Source organism: Penicillium expansum (genome assembly GCF_000769745.1).
Source record: "Penicillium expansum strain MD-8 chromosome Unknown contig210, whole genome shotgun sequence".
In the NCBI taxonomy this organism is placed as follows: Eukaryota; Fungi; Ascomycota; class Eurotiomycetes; order Eurotiales; family Aspergillaceae; genus Penicillium; species Penicillium expansum.
In genome coordinates this window covers 106,784-130,513 of record NW_015971429.1, presented here as the reverse complement: position 1 = coordinate 130,513, position 23,730 = coordinate 106,784, and the positions used below count along the sequence as shown (strand labels likewise).

The 23,730-nt window shown below is 48.3% G+C and overlaps 10 protein-coding genes across 10 annotated transcripts; 5 read left to right on the top strand and 5 right to left on the bottom strand.

Moving 5' to 3' along the window:
• Positions 1-57: 57 nt before the first annotated feature.
• Positions 58-574, bottom strand: PEX2_064200 (cytochrome b-c1 complex subunit 9; the record flags this gene model as incomplete). Its single annotated transcript, XM_016743691.1, has 4 exons — positions 58-117; positions 190-238; positions 320-405; positions 566-574. 4 exons carry the CDS (start codon positions 572-574, stop codon positions 58-60), a joined length of 204 nt encoding a protein of 67 aa, XP_016594756.1.
• A 300-nt stretch (positions 575-874) lies between these two features.
• On the top strand, positions 875-1,528 carry PEX2_064190 (putative RNA binding protein Pym; the record flags this gene model as incomplete). Its single annotated transcript, XM_016743690.1, has 1 exon — positions 875-1,528. One exon carries the CDS (start codon positions 875-877, stop codon positions 1,526-1,528), a length of 654 nt encoding a protein of 217 aa, XP_016594755.1.
• A 582-nt stretch (positions 1,529-2,110) lies between these two features.
• hem14 (oxygen-dependent protoporphyrinogen oxidase) lies at positions 2,111-4,088 on the bottom strand (the record flags this gene model as incomplete). Its single annotated transcript, XM_016743689.1, has 3 exons — positions 2,111-2,935; positions 3,004-3,717; positions 3,783-4,088. The coding sequence occupies 3 exons, from the start codon at positions 4,086-4,088 to the stop codon at positions 2,111-2,113; spliced, it is 1,845 nt and encodes a 614-aa protein (XP_016594754.1).
• Positions 4,089-4,548: 460 nt separating this feature from the next.
• On the bottom strand, positions 4,549-6,043 carry PEX2_064170 (mRNA-binding protein NAB2; the record flags this gene model as incomplete). The annotated part of the gene is made up of 2 exons (XM_016743688.1): positions 4,549-5,569; positions 5,631-6,043. 2 exons carry the CDS (start codon positions 6,041-6,043, stop codon positions 4,549-4,551), a joined length of 1,434 nt encoding a protein of 477 aa, XP_016594753.1.
• A 1,349-nt stretch (positions 6,044-7,392) lies between these two features.
• PEX2_064160 (cytochrome P450) lies at positions 7,393-9,111 on the top strand (the record flags this gene model as incomplete). Its single annotated transcript, XM_016743687.1, has 2 exons — positions 7,393-8,123; positions 8,211-9,111. The coding sequence occupies 2 exons, from the start codon at positions 7,393-7,395 to the stop codon at positions 9,109-9,111; spliced, it is 1,632 nt and encodes a 543-aa protein (XP_016594752.1).
• A 253-nt stretch (positions 9,112-9,364) lies between these two features.
• PEX2_064150 (fungal specific transcription factor domain-containing protein) lies at positions 9,365-9,868 on the bottom strand (the record flags this gene model as incomplete). Its single annotated transcript, XM_016743686.1, has 1 exon — positions 9,365-9,868. The coding sequence occupies one exon, from the start codon at positions 9,866-9,868 to the stop codon at positions 9,365-9,367; it is 504 nt and encodes a 167-aa protein (XP_016594751.1).
• Positions 9,869-11,972: 2,104 nt separating this feature from the next.
• Positions 11,973-13,599, top strand: PEX2_064140 (MFS transporter; the record flags this gene model as incomplete). The annotated part of the gene is made up of 2 exons (XM_016743685.1): positions 11,973-12,301; positions 12,369-13,599. 2 exons carry the CDS (start codon positions 11,973-11,975, stop codon positions 13,597-13,599), a joined length of 1,560 nt encoding a protein of 519 aa, XP_016594750.1.
• A 663-nt stretch (positions 13,600-14,262) lies between these two features.
• Positions 14,263-16,303, bottom strand: PEX2_064130 (glycerol kinase; the record flags this gene model as incomplete). The annotated part of the gene is made up of 4 exons (XM_016743684.1): positions 14,263-14,829; positions 14,899-15,065; positions 15,116-16,101; positions 16,170-16,303. The coding sequence occupies 4 exons, from the start codon at positions 16,301-16,303 to the stop codon at positions 14,263-14,265; spliced, it is 1,854 nt and encodes a 617-aa protein (XP_016594749.1).
• A 1,669-nt stretch (positions 16,304-17,972) lies between these two features.
• On the top strand, positions 17,973-18,923 carry PEX2_064120 (MIP/aquaporin family protein; the record flags this gene model as incomplete). Its single annotated transcript, XM_016743683.1, has 2 exons — positions 17,973-18,295; positions 18,362-18,923. 2 exons carry the CDS (start codon positions 17,973-17,975, stop codon positions 18,921-18,923), a joined length of 885 nt encoding a protein of 294 aa, XP_016594748.1.
• A 3,016-nt stretch (positions 18,924-21,939) lies between these two features.
• Positions 21,940-23,668, top strand: PEX2_064110 (putative arginine transporter; the record flags this gene model as incomplete). Its single annotated transcript, XM_016743682.1, has 2 exons — positions 21,940-22,114; positions 22,173-23,668. 2 exons carry the CDS (start codon positions 21,940-21,942, stop codon positions 23,666-23,668), a joined length of 1,671 nt encoding a protein of 556 aa, XP_016594747.1.
• Between the last annotated feature and the right edge of the window lie 62 nt (positions 23,669-23,730).

Below are 23,730 nucleotides of genomic sequence, written 5' to 3'. Positions count from 1 at the left end.
TTCCATGCCCCTTTACCCGCGGTAAAAGATACCCAACATCACTTTCGGCAAGTGCATTTACTCGTCATCCTCCTCCTCCTTAACCATGTAACGGTGCTTGATGTCCTTCCATTGGCGCTGTAAGGTGAGAGATATAGTCAGCATAGGTCCTAGCCTCGGGTATTGTAGTCGGGAAAGAGGTTCACATACGCCCTGGTTCCAGCTGTCCCAGACCTTGTTGGAGGTGATGTCGAAGGCGCTATATTGACAATGTATGGTCAGTAATCTGTAGAAGGTGTACAGCATGTCTTAACACGCTTGGAGACTGGATGTAACCCACAGCTCAAAAGCGAAGGCGCCGGCAAAAGCAGTGGTCAGGAGAACAGTGTTCTTGCGGATGAAGGTCCTAAACACAGCGAAGAGTGCCTCGGTTAGATTTCAATTGGACAATTTCGATCGCGATCGTAGGGTCTTGGAAGGGGAGACATGCGAGTAGATAGCGTTTGCGAACTGTCATGGGAGAGGTCAGTCAATACTAGACATAACAGTGCAAATAGGAGCACCAGGAGAGGGGGTGTAAACATACGCCAGCCATTGTGAGAGATTGGGGTGTTTTCACACGACCTAAATTAAAGAATCGACAGGAGGATGGGGCAACGAGAGTTGAAGTTGTTAAGGTGAAGTTGCGAATGGCTGAATCTGCGGGAATTGCCGGTCCGCTGATTGGCCGAGCCTCCGGCCTTCCGCACTCAACTTTCAATGCTCGCGTTGTTTTTTCTAATTTGATCTTTAAAGATATTGATCTTTGCCTTGGAGCTTGACTTTGTCAAGTTGCTCTCAAACATCTTTTATTTTACCACTTCTGACATAACTTTGACCTTACACACACCACACCATGGCCTCCAACGTCGCGAGGTCCGGCATCACCACCGATGCCCAAACCGGCGAACGATACATTCCCTCCTCAGTCCGTGCCGACGGTTCCAAGCGCAAGGAGATCCGAGTGCGCCCCGGCTACAAGCCCCCTGAGGATGTCGAGCTATACAAGCACCGGGCAGCGGCAGCATGGAAAACCCGAGCAAAAGGCGGGGTGCCGGGTGCGGAAGCATTGAGCAGCGAAGACGACAAGACCAAGACCGCAGCGAAACCCGCACTCACTGCCTCCACTGCCGCCAGCAACAAGAATGCCAAACGGCGTGAAGCCAAGCGAAACGCTAAGGAAACCGACGAAGCCGGCCCCGCCGTCGAGGGCAAGGGCGCGGAGTCCAACAACTGGCGTGTCCCCGCACCTACACCTAAGAAGGAAGAGAAGCCTACTGAAGAGCCGGTTGATCTCGAAGCTGAGAAGGAGAAGAAAGCCCGCAGTCTGAAGAAGAAACTCCGCCAGGCGCGGGATCTTCGCGACAAGAAGCAGCAGGGAGAGGCCCTGCTGCCCGAGCAGTTGGAGAAGGTCATCAAAATTCAGGAACTTGTCCGGCAGCTGGATGTGTTGGGGTTTGATTCCAATGGTGACAAAAAGAATGGTGACAGCAATGAGAATCCTTTTTAAAAGTTCAAACCCGGGGTCAGATTAGATTCAATATCCCATACCCACGCGTCGAGTATATGCCAATGTGCATATCATTGTCACCGGGGCTTCCTGCAAGCAACCCGGGACCCCCGTTGGGAGCCATTAGACTATCCTACATCATTGTGATAAGTGGTTGGAAGTTTGGTGTGAGAAATACTACCTATATACTTATATGGTAGGGCACATTGCAACCGATCGGTCCCTGCTCTCCAATCACCCTTCGCTTCGCCTGTGAGGGGTTCTGGATGCTGTCACATCTATCCCCCAGTCCTCAATCGGAGGTCTGGGTTCTCTCGCCCTTGACCCTGGTGGGATCAGGGCTGAAGAGGGCAACAAACTTCACAAATAGATCAAGTTTAACCCTCTGTGGACCGACCATGAGCTAGCGGTGAATTGGACATTAGAAATTGACTATATATCCGGCCAATGCCGTCAATTTGGAACTTTGAACAAGGAAAGCTTATTATCATAAAAATACATTTACTATACATGGCTTGGTCCTTTCTCTTGAGTATATCCCCAAGTAAAAGTAGCAAAACCGCATGAGTCCGTCACATCGCATCAGATTTTGGAGTCAACCAGACGAACAGGAGACGTCACAATGCCACCCTCAAGTTTCCAGCGTTTATAATCAAAGGAAGTCCACGGGCGCCACGGACTGGGCTCATCATTGAGCTGGTTTCTTCCAATGCCGTAGGTGGCAGATAGGATACCCTGCTTGACACAGTCGCCCACACTCACGCCATTATACCAGTTTCCGGCGAGAATAAGCCGGTTGTGGTACTCCTTGCGAACTGTGTTTGAAAGCGTATACATGCGATCCAGATGGCCAACTGTGTACTGGGGAATAGCATCCTTCTGAAGACGACTCCGTGCGACATTTGGGGTATCAGTGATATTCATGTGTCTCTTGAGCATATCGCGAGCCATTTTCACGGCGGTGTCATGGTCTGGATACTCTTCGAAGCCATCCCAGTAATGTCCACCTAGCATGACGGTGAGTTTCGTACCAGGTACAGAATCTTGGCTGAGTTCAGATGACGAAGGATCAGTTCCGTTCCCTACACTAGAGGACGAAGCGAAGATGACACCAAGTCCGCATTCTGGGTTCTGCTCGTAGGGTATCGAACGCGGTATGAGGTATCCAAAGCCATCCTCCACGGGTAGAAGGTTGGGATTTGTGTAATAGAGATTAATGACCATTGCCGTCACGGCGTAGTCCTGTTTGCGTAGTAGAGATGGGGTCAAGCCGACAGGCTTCAGCATAACCCGTGACTCCTCGGGTTTGCGCATGACGTTCGCAAGTGCAACTGGAGGAATGGTGGAGATGACATATTCATAATCAAACCCCTTGATTTGACTCTGCCTGGTTGACCAATGTTCCATCTATTAACAGTCAGCATCAATCCTGGGTCCGAGGGAGCTCAGTTGGCAAAACACAATAGTTCACATACCGCAATTATCCTAGAATTTTCCCATGCACTCAAAGATTTGATCTCAGTGTTCATTCGGAAGTTGATTTTGCCAGATGCTTCCAAGGAAGCGATCAGTGCTTCAACAAGCTGTGCAACTCCCCTCTTAAAGGTAAAAGTAGTAGCTCCAGCCGCGAGGACTTCTAAATCATGCTGACGGCGCACTAATTCAGGGCCCGCTGGCATGGCATCTATAGCCATATAATCATCCATATTCCGAGTCTTTGTTTTGGAAATCGCCCTGGAGATAAGAGATGCCGTAACTCCACCGGAAACCAACCCACCGATGCCCCCAATGCCTCCCTCAAGGTTGCGGACGCTACCCAACAGTGTCTGGGCACTCAATCGATCGATATCACCGGCATAAATTCCATGGAACACAGCGGAGACTATATTATTTGCAACATTGGGCCCAAACCGACGTCCGATAAAGTCCGCAACAGACTCATCCTCTGCCCATTCAGTTGGGTGCCGGGGGTGAGTGAAGATATCTTTCACTATTCCCGAAAGAAATTTGTTAAAAACCGGCTCCTTCATAGTATTCACAAAACTGTCGAAGTTCTCCCCAAAAGAAAGCTCAGGCTTCGGCGCCGGCATGCGAACGAGACGGTCCGGGTAGTAGATGTAGCGATTCTGGGCCGCGGGGCTCGTGCTCGGGGTAACAATGAGGTCCTTATACAAGCCTAGGTTTACAGCCTTTCAAAAGGGTCAGCATATCAAGCTATTTCAATTGCAAGTACATACACGCCAGCAATACTCACCAGGTAAAGCAGAGGGAGTGAGCCTGGTAGCGAGCTCCTCAACGTCCGCGGCCCATACTCGAACACGACATTACCACCATTGACAGGGACCGTTTCGGAGTCGATCCAACCGCCGAGCCGGTCCGTTTTCTCGAACAGATTGATTGATTGGCATGTGGGGTCTTGCGCGAGTTGCCAGGCGGCTGTGAGGCCTGTGATGCCACCACCAAGCACGGCGGCATTGTATGTGCGTTTTTGGCCATTAAGGAGAAGATTCAATTGTCTTTGTCTCGGTCTTAGAGCCCTAGAGACATATGGCAGCCGCATCTCTGCTGATCGGAGCAATGTTTGGTCCGTAGTTGGTTGGAGAAATCAAGCTAAACCTGAAGGTCCTCGGAACCTTCCGTTCTTACTTAAGCTACGTGGGGAGATTCTGGGCCTGGAGCCCACCCGGGTCCCCGTCCCCCTACAACATCCGTGGATATTTACAACATACAAATTCGCACAATAGTTCGTGAGACATTCGCGAATCTGTCTTCGCTTCGGTATTATTCTTTTGAAGATCAACGGGGGAATCTATGAACAGGACAGATAATAGTATCTGAAACAAAAGCAAATGCATAAAGAGTATCAACGCCTTTCCCTCCAGCCATTCCTCGTTCATTGGTCAAGATCGGATTGTACATGGTATTCCTCGCCTCGGAAAAAGGCGGTTGTGGGATATTTCTTTTTCTGGGTTTTGGTTTTTAACGGTGATTTTTTCTTCATTGAGTCATGTCAGGCGGAGTCACGCAGTCAGCTCATGGCTCTGGGTGTTCTCCTCGGTCTCCGGCTTAATCAACTCTTGGGGTCCATCCACATCCGTAACAAACTTGCGCTCGCTGACATGCTCCCCGGAGCGCGGAGTCCACACCTTGTCGGTGTAAGCACCGCGCTGACCCTCAGCGTGCTTGTATGTGCACTTGGGGTTCAGGCAGGGATTGAACTTGCAGGCGGTCTCAACATGTGTAAACTTGCATCCTTCGGTCTTACAGTCGGCTCCATTGCGGCAGACTGGCATACTCGGGTGCTTGAAGTGACAGGTGGGGTTGGTGCAGTGAGGGAAGAACCGACACATGGCCTCGGCCTGGTGGGCGGATCGTACTGCTGGTGAAGGGTGGCGTCCAGTACATTTCTTGTTCTTGCAAGCTGCACCGAAGGAACAAGTGTCAGAAGGGTCGATCGAAGTGCCTTCGGGTGCGGCAGGTGATTGGTGGGCGAATGGGCAATCCTGACGGGCGCATCGTTGATTGAAGCGACAAACGCTGTCGGGGTTGCTCTCATCCTGTTCACCACCCGCTGTGCTGTCCATATCCACATCTGCGCCTTCTGCCCCTCTCGGTTTGTTGTAGCCGCGCTTTCCTCCACGCTGGCCACCTCGCTCGACCCGATTGAAGAGCGAACGACCATGAGAGCCATTCTGGGCGCCAGTTTGGAAAGCAGGGTTAACAGCGGGTGGCATGAAGCCAGGCATGAACTGAGACATCATCCGGGCCTGTTCTTCCAACATCGACATAAGCTGCATTTGGTTTTCGGGGGTCATCTGCATCATGGGGTTGCCTGGCATTCCCATGGCACGGCCACCGCGCATACTTTGCTGTCCGGCGCCTCTCATTTGACCTCGGCCATTGTGACCAATGCGCCCGTTCCCTTGTCCGCGCACACGATGCAGGGCTGCATCCGAGCCACGATCTAGGTTTCGATTGATTTGGTTCAACATTCTTCCCTTGCCACCTCTGCCGTTGCGCATCGCTTTCGGTCCGGTGGGGCTATTAGAGAGCACCGTCAGCATATTGTAGACATTAGCAGAAAGGCATGGTAAAAACCTACATCGACTCATTTCCGGCGTCACCCATCTCGGCATCCTGGCCATTGGCCTCTCCAAACGGATTGGGCATCGCTTGGGCTGAGTTGTCAAATTCCATCGCCGAAGGGTTCAACATGGTCGCGTTGGTTGAGGCTGGAGCAACGCCGTTGATTTGTTGGTTGAGCATCTCGACTTGAGTAAAAAGCCATTGTGAAAATTCGAGGGCTGCAGTGTCACCTTCCTGGAGGCCAAGAAAATCGTTCGAAAGTTCGGTGGCGATTTGCTCTTCGGTCTTGCCGTTAACCAGCATGAGAACGATGTATTCGATCAGTGGTGACTCTTGGCCATCACTCCAACCCATCTCCACCAATTTTGGCTGGATCACATTTGCGACTGCTTGCGCAAGAGGCGTCCCCAAGGTAATTTGAGGCAGCATGGTGAAGGCGATTGTGAATTCAGGAAAAAGTGACAGGTTGGTGAGAAATTCACAAAGAGGGAGCAGTGCTGATAAAAGAACTTGCGCCACCCGATAAAGGTGTTTCGGATCTTATCGGTGCAACTGACAATGAAGATGCGATGAAACCCGTATGTAGTAGTGGTTGAGGTTAGAAATGAAGTTAAAAGACCAGTAACAGGTTCTGGTAGAGAAAGCAAGACTTTAGCAAACAGTTTGAAGTGAAGCTAAAGACCCGATGACCAAAACGGATGTTTGATCACGTGGTGGTGGCTGGCCGGCGGTGAGGTGGGGCAGTACATACAATGCAAACAACCACCCCATATGCTGTCAAGGTCGATTTTGGTATCAATCAAAAAGAGCTCTTGCTTCTACCTACCATGTACTCCGTACGTGGGTATCAAATCATGTTTTAATAATCAGATGAAAGAGATGAAAAAAATTTGAGCTGTTGAAAGGCATAAGCAGAAGTGGAGTTGGAGACTGCTAAGTTTGGGTTTATATATTCACAATAGCTATTGTTCTCCTACCAGGCTATCGAGCTGTGTAGCGACGAATGGAGTTGAATGGTTTCAGCACACAAAGAGAAGTATCTAGACAAAGGACTCAGTGGTCAAGTGACATCTGAGAAGGGAAGACTAATAATTGCTTCTTAGCAGACTTGCCTGAGACATGAATACTATGGGCACCTGGAATATATGGCATTAGTCAATGCCTCAGGCGTCCATATAGAATTTGCTCATATGCAGTGCAGGGATGTTTATGTGGCTGCAGGCGAGTGCTTTGTGCACTGCCGATCTATCCTCGTGGAATCATATGCCATCAATTCCTGTCTACCGAGGTGTGATGTCTTTGCCATCCAGCATCTTCCCCAGATCGACGGTGTCCCCACAAGAATTACATCTACGGTGTTAAACCGAGATTACAACTAGGCCCTAGTGGGGATTCATGTCTAGCCCAGCCCTATATTGGGATATCAAAGCAACCTTGGAATAAGAGAGATTAATGAACAAAGGGTGAAGTCACACAAAGCGGGGTTCGCAAGCCCAACTCCTTTCGGCCATCCCCTTACACCTGTTTAGGATATGGGGAATACATATCATTGGACACTACAAGTTTACAGGTATTCCAAGGTTCTCCGGAAAATTGAGGTGATTGTGCCCCGTGATTGATAAATGCTGAAACCCGTATGGTCCATCTTCATAAACTAGGCTTCTCTACTTTGTATATGTTATGAAATATGTATATCACTTCTTTTATTCTTATTTTCAACGTGCTTCCTGGAAGCCAGACGCCAGACTTAGCCCAACTTGGGCCAGCCCAACGGCGCTATGATCGAAGACCTTCTCGCATGGATGACACTTAGTCGAACCTCACTATGGCTTCTAGGATTATTCGTTGCATTTTGTGTATTCCGCAAGTTTCAAGCTTCAGCGCAAATCGCTCTTCTCGGTGTCAGGGCTCCCAAAATTCGGTTCCATCTCCCGTACGCTCTCGACTTCATCTTCCAAGGCTACCAAGCCAATCAAGTAAACCGCGACATAGAGTTCTGGGATTCAAAACTCGGACAAGCAGGCGGTCTAACAAATGTGAAGACAGCCGAACTCGACGCTGGACTCTCCACCCGAATGGTCATCACCAAGGACCCAGAGAATATCAAGGCACTCCTCACCAGCCAGTTCGCCGATTACGGAAAGGGCGACTCCTTCCACCAGGAGTGGAAGGAGTTCCTAGGCGACAGCATATTTACCACAGACGGGGAGCTATGGTCTCGCTCCCGTCAGCTCATCCGTCCCATGTTCTTCCGTGACCGCATCGTCGATACTGAAATCTTCGAGAAGCATATTCAGAAACTTATCCCGCTCCTCGGCGGCAGTTCCTCGCACAGCAGCAGCAGCAGCAGGATAGTGGATGTCGGATCACTCTTCTTCCGGTATACCCTCGATGCAGCAACAGACTACCTACTCGGCAAGGGCACAGACAGTCTAGATAACCCGGCAACACGGTTCGCCGAAGCGTTCAGATATGTGCAGCAACGCCAGGCAGAGTACTTCCGTTTCAGGTGAGTGATGCCCGATCCTGTGTAACGCAAGCACAGCCTGTCATTGGGGCCTCGCGGAAGCTAATCTAACATTCTACCCTAAAATAGTGTCTTTAGCAATGTGATGTCACGCACCGAATTCCGCAAGAACCTTAAGATAATGGACGAGTTCATCCAGCCATACATTGAAACCGTCCTCGACCGCTCAGCTGGCGAACTTAACGAAAAGCTCTCAAAGAGCCAGACCTTCCTCGATGCCCTAGCCAGCTTTACCCGCGATCCCCGCATCCTCCGTGACCAGCTCGTCGCCGTCCTCCTCGCAGGGCGTGACACAACAGCCGCAACACTATCCTTCTGCCTCTTCGAGCTCTCGCGCAACCCGAAAGTCGTGGCGAAGTTGCGCGACGAGATCCGCAATAGACTTGGTGTCGGTGCCGAGGCCCAGAAACCCAGCTACGCCGATCTCAAAGAAATGAAGTACCTCAACGCAGTACTACATGAGACGATGCGTTTATATCCAGTTGTGCCATTCAACGTGCGCTACTCTCTGCGCGATACAACGCTTCCACGCGGCGGTGGGCCGGACGGGCTAGCGCCCGTGGGAGTGCGCGCAAACTCGCGTATTTTCTACTCGACGATGTTGATGCAGCGGGATCCTGATTTGTATGACGGCCCGGGATCAGAGAACTACTTCGATCCTGGGGAGTGGATTCCTGAGCGATGGGTTTCCGGCTGGCAGCCCAAGCCATGGCATTTTATTCCGTTTAATGGGGGACCACGGATTTGCATTGGACAGCAGTTTGCTATTATTGAGATGGGGTATACTGTTATTCGGATTCTGCAGGCTTATGAGCGCATTATTGCGCTACCCGTTGGCGGGAAGGATAAAGTTGAAGATCCGGTGCTTCGGTTTGAGGTTACCCTGAGTCCCGGCTCTGAGTTGAATTGCATTTTCCTGAAGGAGGGTGAAGAGGCTGCGCATAGTGCCGCCACGACAAGTGTTGCTTGAACTGTGGTTGATACTTCGACCTACAGTGGGATATTCTTGAGACATGAATTTATGATCTTCCTTGGGCTTTTAGAACAAGGTTTAATTTTTATGTAACAAGTACTAATAAAGCCACACGCTACTTCAAAAACATCACCCCGTTTGCTATCAACTATACTTGCGATCTCGCTACACATTGGACGTTTATTTCTGTATCCCTTGAGCCTCGCTGGCGCCACGTTCCAGCAATGGTTAGAATCACCTCGCCGCGCACCTACCCTAGCCCATCAAGATTGATCACTTCTCCTGTTCCAAATAGAAATTCGTCAAAGTCAAACTGGATATCTTCGAAGATGTTGTCAAAGCGGCAGCCTGTACCATCCACCAGATGCTCGCCCTCGCTTTGTAATTCCACACAGCCCGTTTGTGAGATTCTGGCCGAGAGGGCCTCGAAAGTCCAAATGCACTGTTGAACATATGTACTCAGGTGGACGTGCGCGCGGAGAGTTGTTAGAACAAGCTGCCAAGATTGAGAGACTGATTCGGTGAATAAATCCGGTCTGACCATGGCTGCGAGGAAAATCACACCGGCAATGTGAAGATAGTAAATCCGGGTCCACCAAGGGAGGATGCCGATATCCTGGCTAGGGTCCAATGTTTCGACGACCAGGGATGTGACAGCTTGGGCTGCATCGACACACATTCTGGCAGCCTCCCTGAGAAGCCGCTCACTTAGACTTGAGGAATTGATGGACTTCAATTGACGGTCATTCTTCATCGAATAGAAGTAGGCAAGTATTGGTCTGTAGAGATATATTCGACAGTGAAGAAGACTGTGAAGCAAATCGTTATGAGTGTAGATTAAAATTGATCAGGAAATTGAATGAATGGCTTACTGAATATGTAGTAAGTATCGCTCTATTCGAGGAGTTCTGTCTTCCAGAGATTTGATGTTTCGTAACTGTAAGTCGCTTGGGAGGCTAGCCTCCCATTCATTGAGACAAGAATCTAGGTGAACTGCTGCAGTGTGATATTCCTCCTGTTGACCTAGAGGCCGTGCGACCGATCTCGCCGCTAGTGTACTTCCTGTCTGGATCTGGGCCAATTGTATTTGGTTGCCAATGTCGTGAAGCTCCAATTTCCAGGAAAAGGTCTCCTTATTTCTCATTTCTTGCCTTTGGCAGTGTTTAGGCGATGTAATTAGGGCCATTGCTGATGTCTTTCCGAGTGACCAGGAGACGCATCTATATAAGTCAGCTACATTTCCTGGATGTCTATCATGTTTTAGTCTTGAGATAACGTACCGATCTAAAGCGACACAGCTCGCCCACACCTTACGTTTCAAATGCGCATTATTCCTGGGGCCATCGGTGGAAGAAGTCTCTGGGGAGTGGCAGCACATATTTTGTGCAATTCGTATTGCCAATCCCGCAGTCATCCACGACTTTGGTTGATTGTTGGTGCAGTGAAGGTATCGGTTCATAAGCATCAGGCACTGTATCTGTTCGAGTGATCCGGGCTCCCAAAGAATTGATTCGGCGGGAAATAGGCTCCATGCGCGCCTAAAATAAGTGTTTGCCTCTGTATTTCGTTTATCAAGAGTGATAAATTCTTGTCTTTGCATTGCAAGAGCAAAAACCAAATGAATGATGCTAAGTTGAATATGTGGCACACAAGACGTGGAGTATGACGATGCGTAATATTCGGAAAATTGTTGGCGATCTAATATCGGTTCAGCTGGATCGACATACCGCCAATATATATCCACAAGTTGATCCGCATCGGTCCGGGCAGGCATTTCCGTGGATATAGGAAAAGTAGAGCATCCAATAGATAGATCCAAGTTTCCAAACAAGGGCGCATCGACAAGTGGGACAAGAGACGGCATGGTGGGTGAAATAAAACCCGCTCTCTCATCTATAGCGGCGGTGACCTGGCCCGCAAATTGACCATGAGTCGCGTAATATGTGAGGTTTTGATTTGGGCTTTCGTCCTCCAAAAGGTCCGCGGAAAAGCATGACTCAATTGTTGTGGGGGCCAAGGCTGTCGGTATCAAAGATGCATGGCGCGAATTGGGAGGGGAAACTGGAGCGGAAGCGATGACAGGGAATTCCTGAGGTGGCTGTCCCGGGGCAAGCTTGCGTGCGACCTCGCTCTTGCCCTCGCTGCTAACGGAAGCCGTGTTGTAGTTGTGTAACTTTCTTCTGGTCTGATACCTGGCGCAAGCTGCTCATTTTTCATGTCAGCTTCATATTTGAAAGATATCGTCTTAGGGCATGGGGTAGATTACCCAGGCGGCTGCCATCGCATTTGATTTTCCTCGATCGGCATGCTTGACACGCTTTTGAGACTTTCAATCGTTGTCGGTGTATTACCCTTGTATCGCGTTGTTCTGGCCGTATCATGTCGATTGTTTCATATGTAAAGATTGTATCTATCTCGCTACTCTCTTCGAAGGTTTAACTTAGGTACCTATCAGGCAACATGCAGGTTAGTAGGAAAGGGAATGGTAGCCTCCGGGCGAAAGCGTCTATGGGATCTACGTGGATTACTGGTGACTGATCAGTGATCACTGCCAGGTGTGATGTTTGATCCAATAAGATTACGGTCCGCCATATAGAGGCCCCCACAGCGGGTCGAGCCTCTATTGGACATATAGATCTACTGTATTTTACCCAGATCAATAGAAACACGGTCACCTTTCATCACCGCGCCAATGGAAATGCAATCCGCTTATCACAGCGGAGTTTATATGTACTTTGGTCTTCTCAAAGGTGCTATATAGACTCGCAGGAGTTCCTTTCATGAATTCTACACGATCCGGACTATTATTCAATTTATTACCTGTGAAAATCCGACCCCTTATAGGTAGTTCAATCGCTATGCCTATTAAAACCAAGATCACTACCGACCTAGGCGAGGTCGAGAAAGCACCCGTTTGTGAAGGCCAGGGCACTGAGGAAGATCCCTTTATAGTGGAATTCCAGAAGGACGATCCTGGCAACCCGATGAACTGGGGCTCCTTTCGCAAATGGTCTATCACATTCATTGCGACAATGTCAGTTTTTGCTATCACCTTGACGTCTTCCGCATACTCTGCCTCCTCCTCCGAGATCTTTGAAGACTTCGATATTAGCACTGAGGTCTTTACCCTCGGTCTATCTCTTTTCATTCTGGGATTTGCAATCGGTCCTGCCCTCTGGGGCCCTCTGTAGGTACTTCCATTGCTATTGGGCCATTGGTACGTTGCTTGTCTTATTACTAATTGGCTCTCTAAGATCCGAGTTATATGGAAGACAAAAGTTATGGGTTATCACTCATGTTGGCATGGTAACCTTCCTCGGAGGATCCGCTGGGAGTACGAATGTTGCCACGCTTCTTATACTGCGATTCTTTGCCGGAACTTTCGGTGCATCTCCACTCGTGAATTCCGGTGGCACGATTGCAGATCTATTTATGCCAGCTCAGCGTGGCCTTGCTCTAACAGTCTACTGTGTTGCACCATTTCTCGGTCCCATTCTTGGCCCTGTTATGGGTGGCTTTATCTCCGAGAACATTGGCTGGAGATGGGTACAGGGTGTCTGTACCATTTTCATTGGGATTTTCGGCATCCTTGGGGCCATATTTCTTCCTGAAACTTATGGTCCGGTTCTTCTACAGAAACGCGCGCGTTTCCTGTCTCAGGAAAGTGCTAAGGTTTATATCAGTGTTCTTGAAAAAAGCCAAGGCAAGAAGAGGCCATCCGAAGTCTTTAAAATAGCACTCTTCCGACCTTGGGTTTTTCTTTTTCTTGAGCCTATTGTCTTGATCTCATCTGTCTACATGGCTATCATTTATGGAACGGTCTATATGTTTATGGGTGCCATGCCTATCGTCTACAATGAAAATCGTGGCTGGAGCGAAGGCATCGGGGGCCTGTCATTTCTTGGTCTTGCTATGGGAGTCATTTTTGGTCTGATCTATGCAATCTGGGACAACAACACCCGGTACATGAGATTAGCCCAATCGAAATCTACAACACCAGAATCTCGGCTACCACCAGCTATTGTCGGCGCAGTCATTCTTCCAGTTGGGATGTTTGCCTTTGCATGGACTAACTACACTAGTATTCACTGGTCTGTTAGTATCATCCTGTCTGCCCCCTTCGGATTCGGCTGTGTTCTTGTTCTCCTACCGATTATAAACTACCTCATCGACTCCTATACAATTTATGCTGCCTCTGTTCTGGCAGCAGCCGCCATTTTCCGCTCTCTCATAGGTGCTGCGTTCCCCCTCTTCACAACGCAGATGTACGATAACCTGGGAACTCACTGGGCATCTAGTGTTCCGGCTTTTATGACACTCATGTGTATGCCGTTCCCACTGATCATGTATCGTTATGGTATGAAAGTACGCATGAAATGCAAGTACTCATTCGAGGCAGCGGAGACCATGAAGAAAATGCAGATGCAGCAAGCGCAGGCCAATCAAGCAAAGGTGGATGGCACTGTCTCAGAACAAGTTCAATAATTCTATGGTGTGGTTGCGCGATGTCTACATACAGGCTACAGGTGTTGTAAGTTTGATTAGCGCACGAGGGGAATGGAGCACAACGTTGAAATGGGTGAAACGTTTGAAAGGGGCTTGTTGCGAAAGGACGCGAAATTACAGTGTACAGTGTGCTATAATGTCGAGCCAAAGATTCTGGGAGCTATTATATGCTAGTAAACAATAAGAATTGAAGCTTAACAATGTGGTCTCATTTTTCTAGCTAAACAGGCGCTTTCTATAGCTAAATTGGCCTCCGAAATACGATCCAAAAAATGATGCCGAACCCGTCCGACCTGCTAAAAACCAGCGAGAATGGGAGATTTGGTTTCCTCCCTTATTTTGAAGGGTGGCATGAGACTACAACCTTTCCAAAAATTAAGACACAGCTATTCTTTATATCTCATCTGTGGTAAGAGGGAAGCATTCTACAGGCCAGGCTGATTTCCGGTCCCGGGTATGCCATGGATTCGATTGCGCAACTATTAGAGGGCGTTTGCGTTGGGTCAGAATAGGGCTACACACACTATCCGTGAAACGAACCCCTGCATGAGATTTTACTATTCTGGAACAAGATGAGGACTGAAGCAAATGCTTTTGATGAGATCTTCGATTGTCCATACAATATCAATCCATGAGAATACATTAGTAGCAATTTGACTGTCGCTTCCGTAGCTTTTGAAGTCTTTGCAAAATCTCCACTTTCCGCAGCTCCAAGAATAAATCCTCTTCATCTGCACCATCTAAGTCAGCCAAAGCACTCGCTATGTGTGCAGGTGGAAATGGGACTTCGATCTCCTTAACGGAGATATGAGTTCTCCCTTTAACAGTCGTGGTGTATGTAGAACTCTTAACCACGTCTGAGATCAAGCAATTATCCAAGATCTGTGTTGCCTTGGGCGGTGGGAGACCATGATTCTTCCTCGGTGCACATGTCTCCTTGGGACCGACCTCCTTGTGCTCGGCACTCCGAGACTCCACCCAGCCTCTGCTCATTTTCACAGCCTTTTCCCATTGTCCGAATTTGGCAGCGCTCTCTTGTAGCGGGACCTGGGGCTCAAAAACCACACCGCCAGAACGATTAATATCTCGCAGTTCGGCAAAGTTGTGCCAAAGTCCAACCGCAAGGCCTGCTGCAATTGCTGCACCGAGAGCTGTAGTCTCGCGCATCTTGGGACGGTATACAGGGATAGATATCAGATCTGCTTGAGTCTATATTTGACATTGAATTAATTCTTGTTCAAATACTCATTGACTGATGAGAAGTTATAATTTCTTTACCTGCATTGCCAAGTCTGAGTTACTCATTCCCCCATCTACAGCCAGTTCAGAGAGTGTATGGCCGCTGTCTTTCTCCATTGCGTCTAAAATTGCTTTAGTCTGGAAGCAGGTTGCCTCTATGGTAGCGCGTGCGATATGGCCTTTTTGGGTGTACTGGGTGATCCCAACTGTGCACACTGTCAGATTAAATATACCAGTCTGGTAATAAGGAACTCACAGATTGTCCCTTTCGCGTCATCAATCCAATAAGGTGCAAAAAGTCCACTAAAGGCAGTGACAAACACACACCCCCCATTGTCTTCCACCGAGTAAGCAAGGTCATTGACCTCCTTAGACTCCTGGAAGAAATTCAAGTTATTCTGCAAGAATTTGATCCCAGACCCAGCGACAGCAATGCTCCCCTCAAGAGCATAGACAGGCTTCCCGCCAAAGTGATAAGCTACCGTAGCCAGCAATCCATGTGTTGAGAAGACTGGCTTGTCACCAACATTGTACAATAGAAAGCACCCAGTCCCATAAGTGTTCTTAGCCATTCCAGGCGAGAACCCTTTCTGGCCAACCAACGCCGCAGACTGATCTCCTAAACATCCCATAATTGGAACCTGCGCCAAAGCCCCAGAAGAAATGACCCCGTACGCCGTCACATCAGACGAGGGCACAATCCGAGGTAAATGAACCTTCCCTTTGATGCCAAAAAAGTCCAGAAGTGTCTCATCATACTGCAACGTCTCCAAGTTCACAAACATGGTCCGCGAAGCGTTTGTCGAATCCGAGACAAAGACGTTGGCAGCCACGCCACCGTTCAAACGGTATACCAGCCAAGCGTCGACGGTACCAAACGCCAGTGTGCCACGGTCAAATGCATCCTTCACCCTTGGGACATGCACCAACATCCAGAGCAGCTTTGTAGCCGACGAGTAGGTTGACAGCGGCAGACCGCAAAGTGTCTGGAGCTGTGCTGCCCCTGGTTTCTGTTTCAGTTCTGCGACGATCGCCTGGGAGCGTGTGTCTGTCCATACAATAGCATTGTACAAGGGCTCGCCGGTCTCGTGATCCCAAACTATGGTTGTTTCACGCTGGTTGGTTATCCCGATGCTTTGGATGCTGCTCCGGGTGTAGCCGTGCGCTTCGAACTTCAGAACGGCTTCTTCGATGCATGTCTCTACCGAGGTTATGATCTCGAGAGCGTCATGTTCGTGCCAACTAGGAATGGTTATTTTTGCATCCAAGGTGGGTTTTTGGTCTAGGCATTGGATTAAACTAGAACTTACCCTGGGTTCGGGTAGATTTGAGTGAACTCGACTTGATGTGATGCTACTGGCTCGCCCTCGCGGTTGAAGATTAGAAATCTGGTGCTTGTTGTGCCTTGATCGATTGATCCCACAAATTTATCTGATGCCTGCATGGTTATTAGATGTTATGGAGGAATTTACGAGGGAGTAAAGCAAATGCGTTATCTATTTGCATATGACGCGAGACGTCAAACTTGCGATAAAACGAACAAAACAAAGGGCGGAAGAACCCGATATACAGCGGGAGACCCAAACACATAAATAAAAAGCCTCTATATATAATAGCTCCACGGTCACACAGCGGGGTGCTGATTTGAGGAATGAGGGGGAGACACCGAGGGAAGGGATTGGTGGGATTACCCCTGGTCAGACGTGAGATGAGAAGTGCCCAGGTGAGAATGGGCTGTGTCACAACAGTTATTGGCTCTTCGTGTTAAGAATCATTCTTGGAACTGAATTGTGGAATTATCCAAGTGTCAGTGCACTTTGCACTCATTTGGGAAAAGATATCCTTAGGAAAACCACTCTTTCATCCCGACTTTCCTTCAAACCCTGTCAGCATGACTTTCCTGCATATTGTGGGGAGAGATCAGCAGACGATTAACGACTCGGTTCATTTGACGAAGTGTCAGATCCCAATAGGTGGGTAATTGCGCATTGACTCGGTCTTATTCCATTGTCATATAAGCAGCACCAACAGACCAACCAGACATCTGCCGATAAACGGCCCAAATTACAACTGCTAGATTGGTCGGAATTAAAATTTTATCTGCAAGCCTATATCGGCTTTTGTTTACCCCAGTGAATACTGCGGTAGTCACCACTGGAGGACAAGACATCACTTCTACCACATCCGCAAAGTCAAATCCGACAACCCCGGTTTCGGCAATGCTACCTCCAAGCAGATGGTCACACAGTCAGTGGTTGATTGTGCCACTACCAGCAAGAAACGAAGAGTGACAAAATACTACCCTCAGCATCTTCATAGGGGAGGATCAATCTCTTTCCGCTACTCTCGCCTCCCTTTGGAGATGCCTGCCGCTACCTCAAGGTAATACAGTTTGAGCTTTCTAGAAAATTTCAATTGAGCCTGCGTAAAGTCTGGCACCCGACGAGTTGGCGATGAGTAACAGAATACATTCAAGCTTCTTCCTACAGTCATGGCAGTCATGACCAATACCGGTAAGCGGGAACTATACACAACATTGCGGTGTCTAAGAAGTACCCAAAGGAGAGAAAAACAACCCAACCGGGATCGGACAGTGGCTTCCGGCCGCCTAGGCCAAACGGTTCTTTCTACAAACGACCCCTGAAATGAACTATGAGCAGAGATGCGCTGTCAGAAAATTCTGCTCTATGTGGAAGACAAAAAAGCACGGTGACAAAAAGGACAATGGCCGGCCCAGTCAGCTCAATAAAAGGGATATGTGCACTTGATGATTCCGAGTCTATCCGGATTTAACTCTAGCTAATATCTTCCCTGCAAGATTGCACACCCTCTGGGGCTCTGAAGCTTGGAACCAGGAGGACAAGACACACAGACACACACTCTCTTCCAGGAGAAGATCCTGCATCGGCCAATTGAGCTACCCTCTTGTGCGAAGGACAGCACAGATTGAGTGCAAAGGGTTGGTTACACAGTCGTCCCTGTTTCTGCGCCGTTGATATACCGGAGGGACTGCCATATCATTTTTGTGTGGTTGGCGAGATTCCCCCCGGTTGGTCGTACTATATCAACTCGAAGCCCCAACCCTGGCTTCTGGAGCTTGAGCTCTCCTTTCGATGGCTACCTGGAAGGAGCTTGAGCTTGACCCAATGTCAAAAGTGCACCGTGAAACTCTCTCCTCTGCTAGTCATGACTGTGGCTGTGGCTCGCTTTGTCTGACTGGTAAGCACGAAACGGCAATCCATCACATCAATCCGGAAGTCGAAAGCCCTGATACTCGTCCCCTGCTCTGGTTTAAAGTGAGGGAGTACTGCCGTGACGGCTTCTCGGAGTTCTTTGGGACGATGATCCTGATTTTATTTGGGGATGGGGTCGTTGCCCAGGTGCTACTCAGTCATGGCCAGAAAGGTGACTACCAATCTATCTCTTGGGGATGGGGGTAAGAACCTCTTCTACTTCCTCTATCATCAATTAATGTTCTTCTCTAATTAGCCCTATTCACCAGACTAGGCGTCATGCTCGGAGTATACGCCAGCGGGGCATCAGGAGGCCACATCAATCCCGCTGTGACATTTGCAAACTGCGTCCTCCGCGGGTTCCCCTGGCGCAAATTCCCTGTATACGCACTAGCGCAGATTCTCGGCGCAATGTGCGGTTCTGCCATCGTGTACGGCAACTATAAGTCAGCCATCAACGTCTATGAGGGCGGGCCAGATATCCGCACAGTCCCCGGCTACTCGACAACAGCAACAGGCGGGATTTTCTGCACCTACCCGGCAGAATTCATGACAAAGGAGGGCCAATTCTTCTCCGAGTTCCTTGCCAGCGCTATCTTGATGTTCATGATATTCGCTCTGAAAGATGATGGCAATCTAGGTGCCGGGCCGCTGATGCCTCTCGCGCTATTCTTCGTTATCTTTGGAATTGGCGCTTGCTTTGGATGGGAGACTGGATATGCCATCAACCTGGCACGGGACTTTGGGCCTCGACTGACATCCTATATAATTGGATATGGGCATGAAGTATGGGCTGCGGGGGACTATTACTTCTGGGTACGTTTTATCTGAACATTGCATGCATCAAATCCTCTGGACTTTCTCGGCTTACAAATTTTTCTTTTTTAGGTTCCTATGGTTGCACCAATATTAGGTTGCACCTTCGGGGGATGGATCTACGATCTATTCCTGTATACTGGGATGGATAGTCCGATCAACGAACCCTGGATGGGACTCAAGAGGCTAATTGGACCCTTCAACCAAAGGCGAGTCGCACTACAAAGTCCAGTCTGACACAATTTTTCTATCCTTACACATGAAATTCCAAATGCAGGTATGGAGTGGTGAGCACTGCACTGAAATTGTTTTATTTTATCTTATTCATGATCTATTTATGACAATCCCATGTGTAAAAATGGGTGGGACTCAGCTAAGATTGTTATGATCTATATTTTGCACTATTTAGCCAGTTTCTGCAACATTACTTTCACATCATGCAATCAAATTTCAAAGTTTTCAACGCTGTGACTTTTTACGTTGCCTCTCCCATTTAAGTCAAACATTTTCTTTGGTCGGGGCTAGGTCTGCACCGGCTGTGTGGATAAATCACAGGGTCTATAAGATATCTCCTAGAGCTATATATCTTGCAATAGGCACAAGACTGCCGTATATTTAGTTCTTTATCCATTAAAAGGCATACAATGCATGGTACCATGCCTCTCTATCTGGGCTGCATGGTTCCAGAAGAGAGCACAGCATGTGCAGCTAGGTTGCTTTTGAACTGGCACATGACATGGCGATGTTTGCTGTGGTTATATTGACCTTTTAAGCTAGATTATTTTGAAAGAAAGTAAGCAGTAAGTTTCATGGGGCCAAGACATCCTGGGCAGTAGTGACGACATTCTTAGAGCAAGCCCTCGCCTGATCGTCCTGCCACAAAGATTTATCGAGCTCATTGAGGATGCTGCAAGTAAGCAAGCCTTGCTAGAGAGACCTTTTAGCAAGTGGTTTGCGAACTTCACAGTCCGATAAAACGTGCAAAGCTTGACGGATAATTAGCTCCGAGATATGCGACCTGGATTATGCTAGCGATGACCCGAATAACCTCCAGAACTGACATAACTTTTTCCGATTCGGATACGACCAGGAGCTGGTTTTGCTTCTGAATAGAGAATTTGAAAGTATTGGGGCGGGGATGGACAGGGGCTCTATTCAAGTCAGCCTGAGCGTGAGCTCTCCCGGACTAGAGGCAGTGTGAGGTAATGATCGACACTACGAAGCTCACTACAACATCCTCAACAAGTACATAATATGTAGCCGGATTAATGCAACCCCGATCTACCGAGATTAGTCCGTATGTCCTACCAGAAAGAGATATTTTGCTGGAAACCTTAAGAGATTGCCGTAGAGGCAACCCTAATTTTCCAACACTTAAAATCATCCTCGATTCCAGCAACATCCATCCCAAGCCTTGCCTAGTCTACAGAGTCTCCTAGGATTTACATTACAGGCCACTCATCCCCCGGGCCGTACTATCTAGTTACATAATCTGGCTCACCTTATGCCCGTGCCTATTGGAATACCTCGTCTGTCGTCGATACTGTGATATAGAGGATTGCCGGTTTTACCGCAATACCGCGTCACGTTGTACAGACATAGTTATCTTTCTTTACAATATCCGCCTTCGGTGCCTAAACTGGTCTCAGGACAGGCAAGAAGACGGGCGACGAAGCATGCCATCGTGGCTTTTGGTCCTTTTTACTATCATTGTAGGCAGAAGATTACTATTTACCCCTGTTTCATAATTGAGGAAAGAATTGTATGACTCTATATTTGTTCCCTAACTGTTCATTTAGACTCACTTACTCCGTAGTTTTATTTCAATGCATATATACTTAGGGGATCTAGGATATGAACATAAGTTGCTTGTTATAGAGTAGCAAAAAATTGCAACCAAAAATGCAGTCATTCCGTCTAATAGTCAGAAATCAGGACCTATCACAAACGGACAAGCAAGATAAGAATGAATCGATGGGAAATGGCCCCATTAGTATGGAGTAGTCTCAGTTTGCTCTCCACTAATATAAGCCATAGTTGCCTCCGGGGCGGCCCCCCGAGCATGTGGGACTCCGGTCCGGATGTTGAAAGCTAAAAAACCCGATCATCCAACAATCCCATCGAAAATAAAATTCCGTGATACAATACCTCTTACTCCGTACATAGATGCTATACAGATGAAATGTAGAAATACTAACATCAAGAAGGGGGAAAAAATAGAAAATAAGATGTGTAGGGCGTATTATGTTGTTGCCTTAGTCTTTAATAGCTCATTGTCATTCTTATGACTAGCTCCAAGGTTATCTCCGCAAGCGGCATCCCGATTTCGCCAAGCCCGCTGCCAAGTATGTGGCTACAAAATAATTAATTATTCCATTCTTATTTCAGCCATGTGTTTATAGTCTCGAAAAGACAAAGAAGATGTTAGTAGAGAGGGATTAGATATATTGTGTTGAATTAGACATACAACATGCATATATCTACCCTATGTATAACCTACCTATAAACGTAGACTGTTGTCTTATCTATAGCAATGCATATGACAAGCATCATTATATAATAAAATAATAAATATAGATTGAGACGAGAACATCAAATGTAAAATGTAAAATGTAAAATCTATGCGGAGTACTCCGTACAAAAATGGTATACTAAGGGGGGCAAAGAGAGTCGCCACCAAAGAAAACTCTTCCCGGTAAGTTGGCCCACACCGAATGGGATTGGCGGGAGAGAGAAAAATTTGATTCTTTTCCGTGAAAATTGAGATAGAAAATAAATAGAATACTAATAGAATAGAATAATAGATAATAGAATGAACCCCATTTATTTCCCCTCAAATTCCTCTTTTCTTTTACATAACATATATTTCCCCTCAAGGTGTTACTGTAGTCTCGTGCTCCACCGAGGAAAAGCCTGTCTTCGGACCCCGTTGGCTTAATTGAGTGGATACTCGCTGCAGTCTCTCAAGATCTTTTTTTTCTCTTCTTTATCCCATCTTGAAACTCCCCAATCTGCCTTACCCCCAGCAGACATGGCTCCCCACAAGTCAGAGGGAAAGCTGAGCGCTGAAATGCCTGTGCAAGTCCAAGCACAGAGCACAGACTTTGATATCGACTACGAGAAGCATGGCGCCCAGCGCGAGGCAAACCCGTTGCCGGATCTCAAGCGGAAGCTGAAGAGCAGACATCTGCAGATGATTGCCATTGGTGAGTTGGATGATATTGTTCAACGGAATCAAAATCTTCGGACTAACGATCTTCGAAGGCGGCACAATAGGTACCGGTTTATTCATTGGTAGCGGCACCGCCATTGCTCACGGAGGACCTGTGGGCGCTCTCATCGCTTATATTTTTGTCGGAACGATCGTGTACTCGGTCATGACCGCCCTTGGAGAAATCGCAACATATATCCCGATTCCTGGTGCATTCACTTCATACGCTGCTCGCCTGATTGACCCTAGTCTGGGCTTTGCTATGGGTTGGATCTATTGGTTCTCGTGGGCATCAACATTTGCGTTAGAATTGACCGCAACTGGTTTAATCATTCAGTTCTGGGACAGCAGCATTCCGATCTCTATTTTCATTGCCGTCTTCTGGGTCGTGATTATCATTTTCAACATGCTGCCCGTGGCCTTTTACGGTGAACTCGAATTTTGGTTCGCGAGTATCAAGGTTATTACCGTGGTTGGCTTCATGATCTTCGCGATCTGTATGAATGCCGGTGTCGGTAAAGAAGGGTACATCGGTTTCCGGTACTGGGTGCACCCCGGTCCGTTCTTCCCTTACTTGATTGAAGGCAACGATTCGTTGGCCAAGTTTGTTGGATTCTGGTCTACCCTTATTCAGGCCGGATTTTCCTACCAGGGAACCGAACTGGTTGGTATTGCCGCCGGTGAGACCGAGAACCCTCGCAAGACCGTCCCATCTGCCATTCGCAAAACCTTTTTCCGTATCGTCTTCTTCTTCATCCTGACGATCTTCTTCCTCGGAATTGTCGTTCCCTCCGACGACCCCGGTCTGTTGGCTAGCCAGGGCAGTGGTGCTTCCGCTCAAAACGCCAACGCCTCGCCGTTCGTCATTGCCGCCAACCGTGCCGGCGTCACCGCTCTCCCCGGTATCATCAACGCAGTTCTTCTGACCGTGGTGCTTTCGGCAGCCAACTCCAACGTCTACAGTGGAAGCCGTATCCTAGTAGGTCTGGCTCAGGAAGGTTTCGCCCCTCATTGGTTCAAGAAAACCAGCAAGCGCGGTGTTCCTTACTACAGTGTGCTCTTCACGGCAGCCTTTGGTCTGCTCGGATTCTTGAACGTCTCCGATGCAGGGAGCACGGTGTTCACTTGGTTGCTTCAGATCTCGGGTGTGGCTGGTTTCATCACCTGGTGTTCGCTGAACGCCTGCCACCTTGCCTTCCAGCGGGCGCTTAAGGCTCGCAATATCTCTCGGGATATCCTGCCCTACAAGGCTCTCTGGCAGCCCTGGCTCTCGTGGTATGGTCTGTTTTTCAACTGTCTGATCATCCTCACCCAGGGATTCACTGCCTTCATCCCGAACTTCCAAGTCAAGGACTTCTTCATCAACTACCTGAGCTTGATTTTGTTCGTGGTGTTGTATGCGGGACACAAGATCATCTACCGCCCCGCCTTTGTCAAGCCCATTGAAGCCGATCTGGATACCGGCCGTACCACTGCTGAAAACGAGACATGGGAGACTATTGAGCCAACTACATGGTATGGCAAGGCATGGAAGTGGATTTCCGGGTAATTAGAGACTGCTGATCTCACTGTATATATTTTATTTTCTTTGCATACTTTATAGGCGTTGTT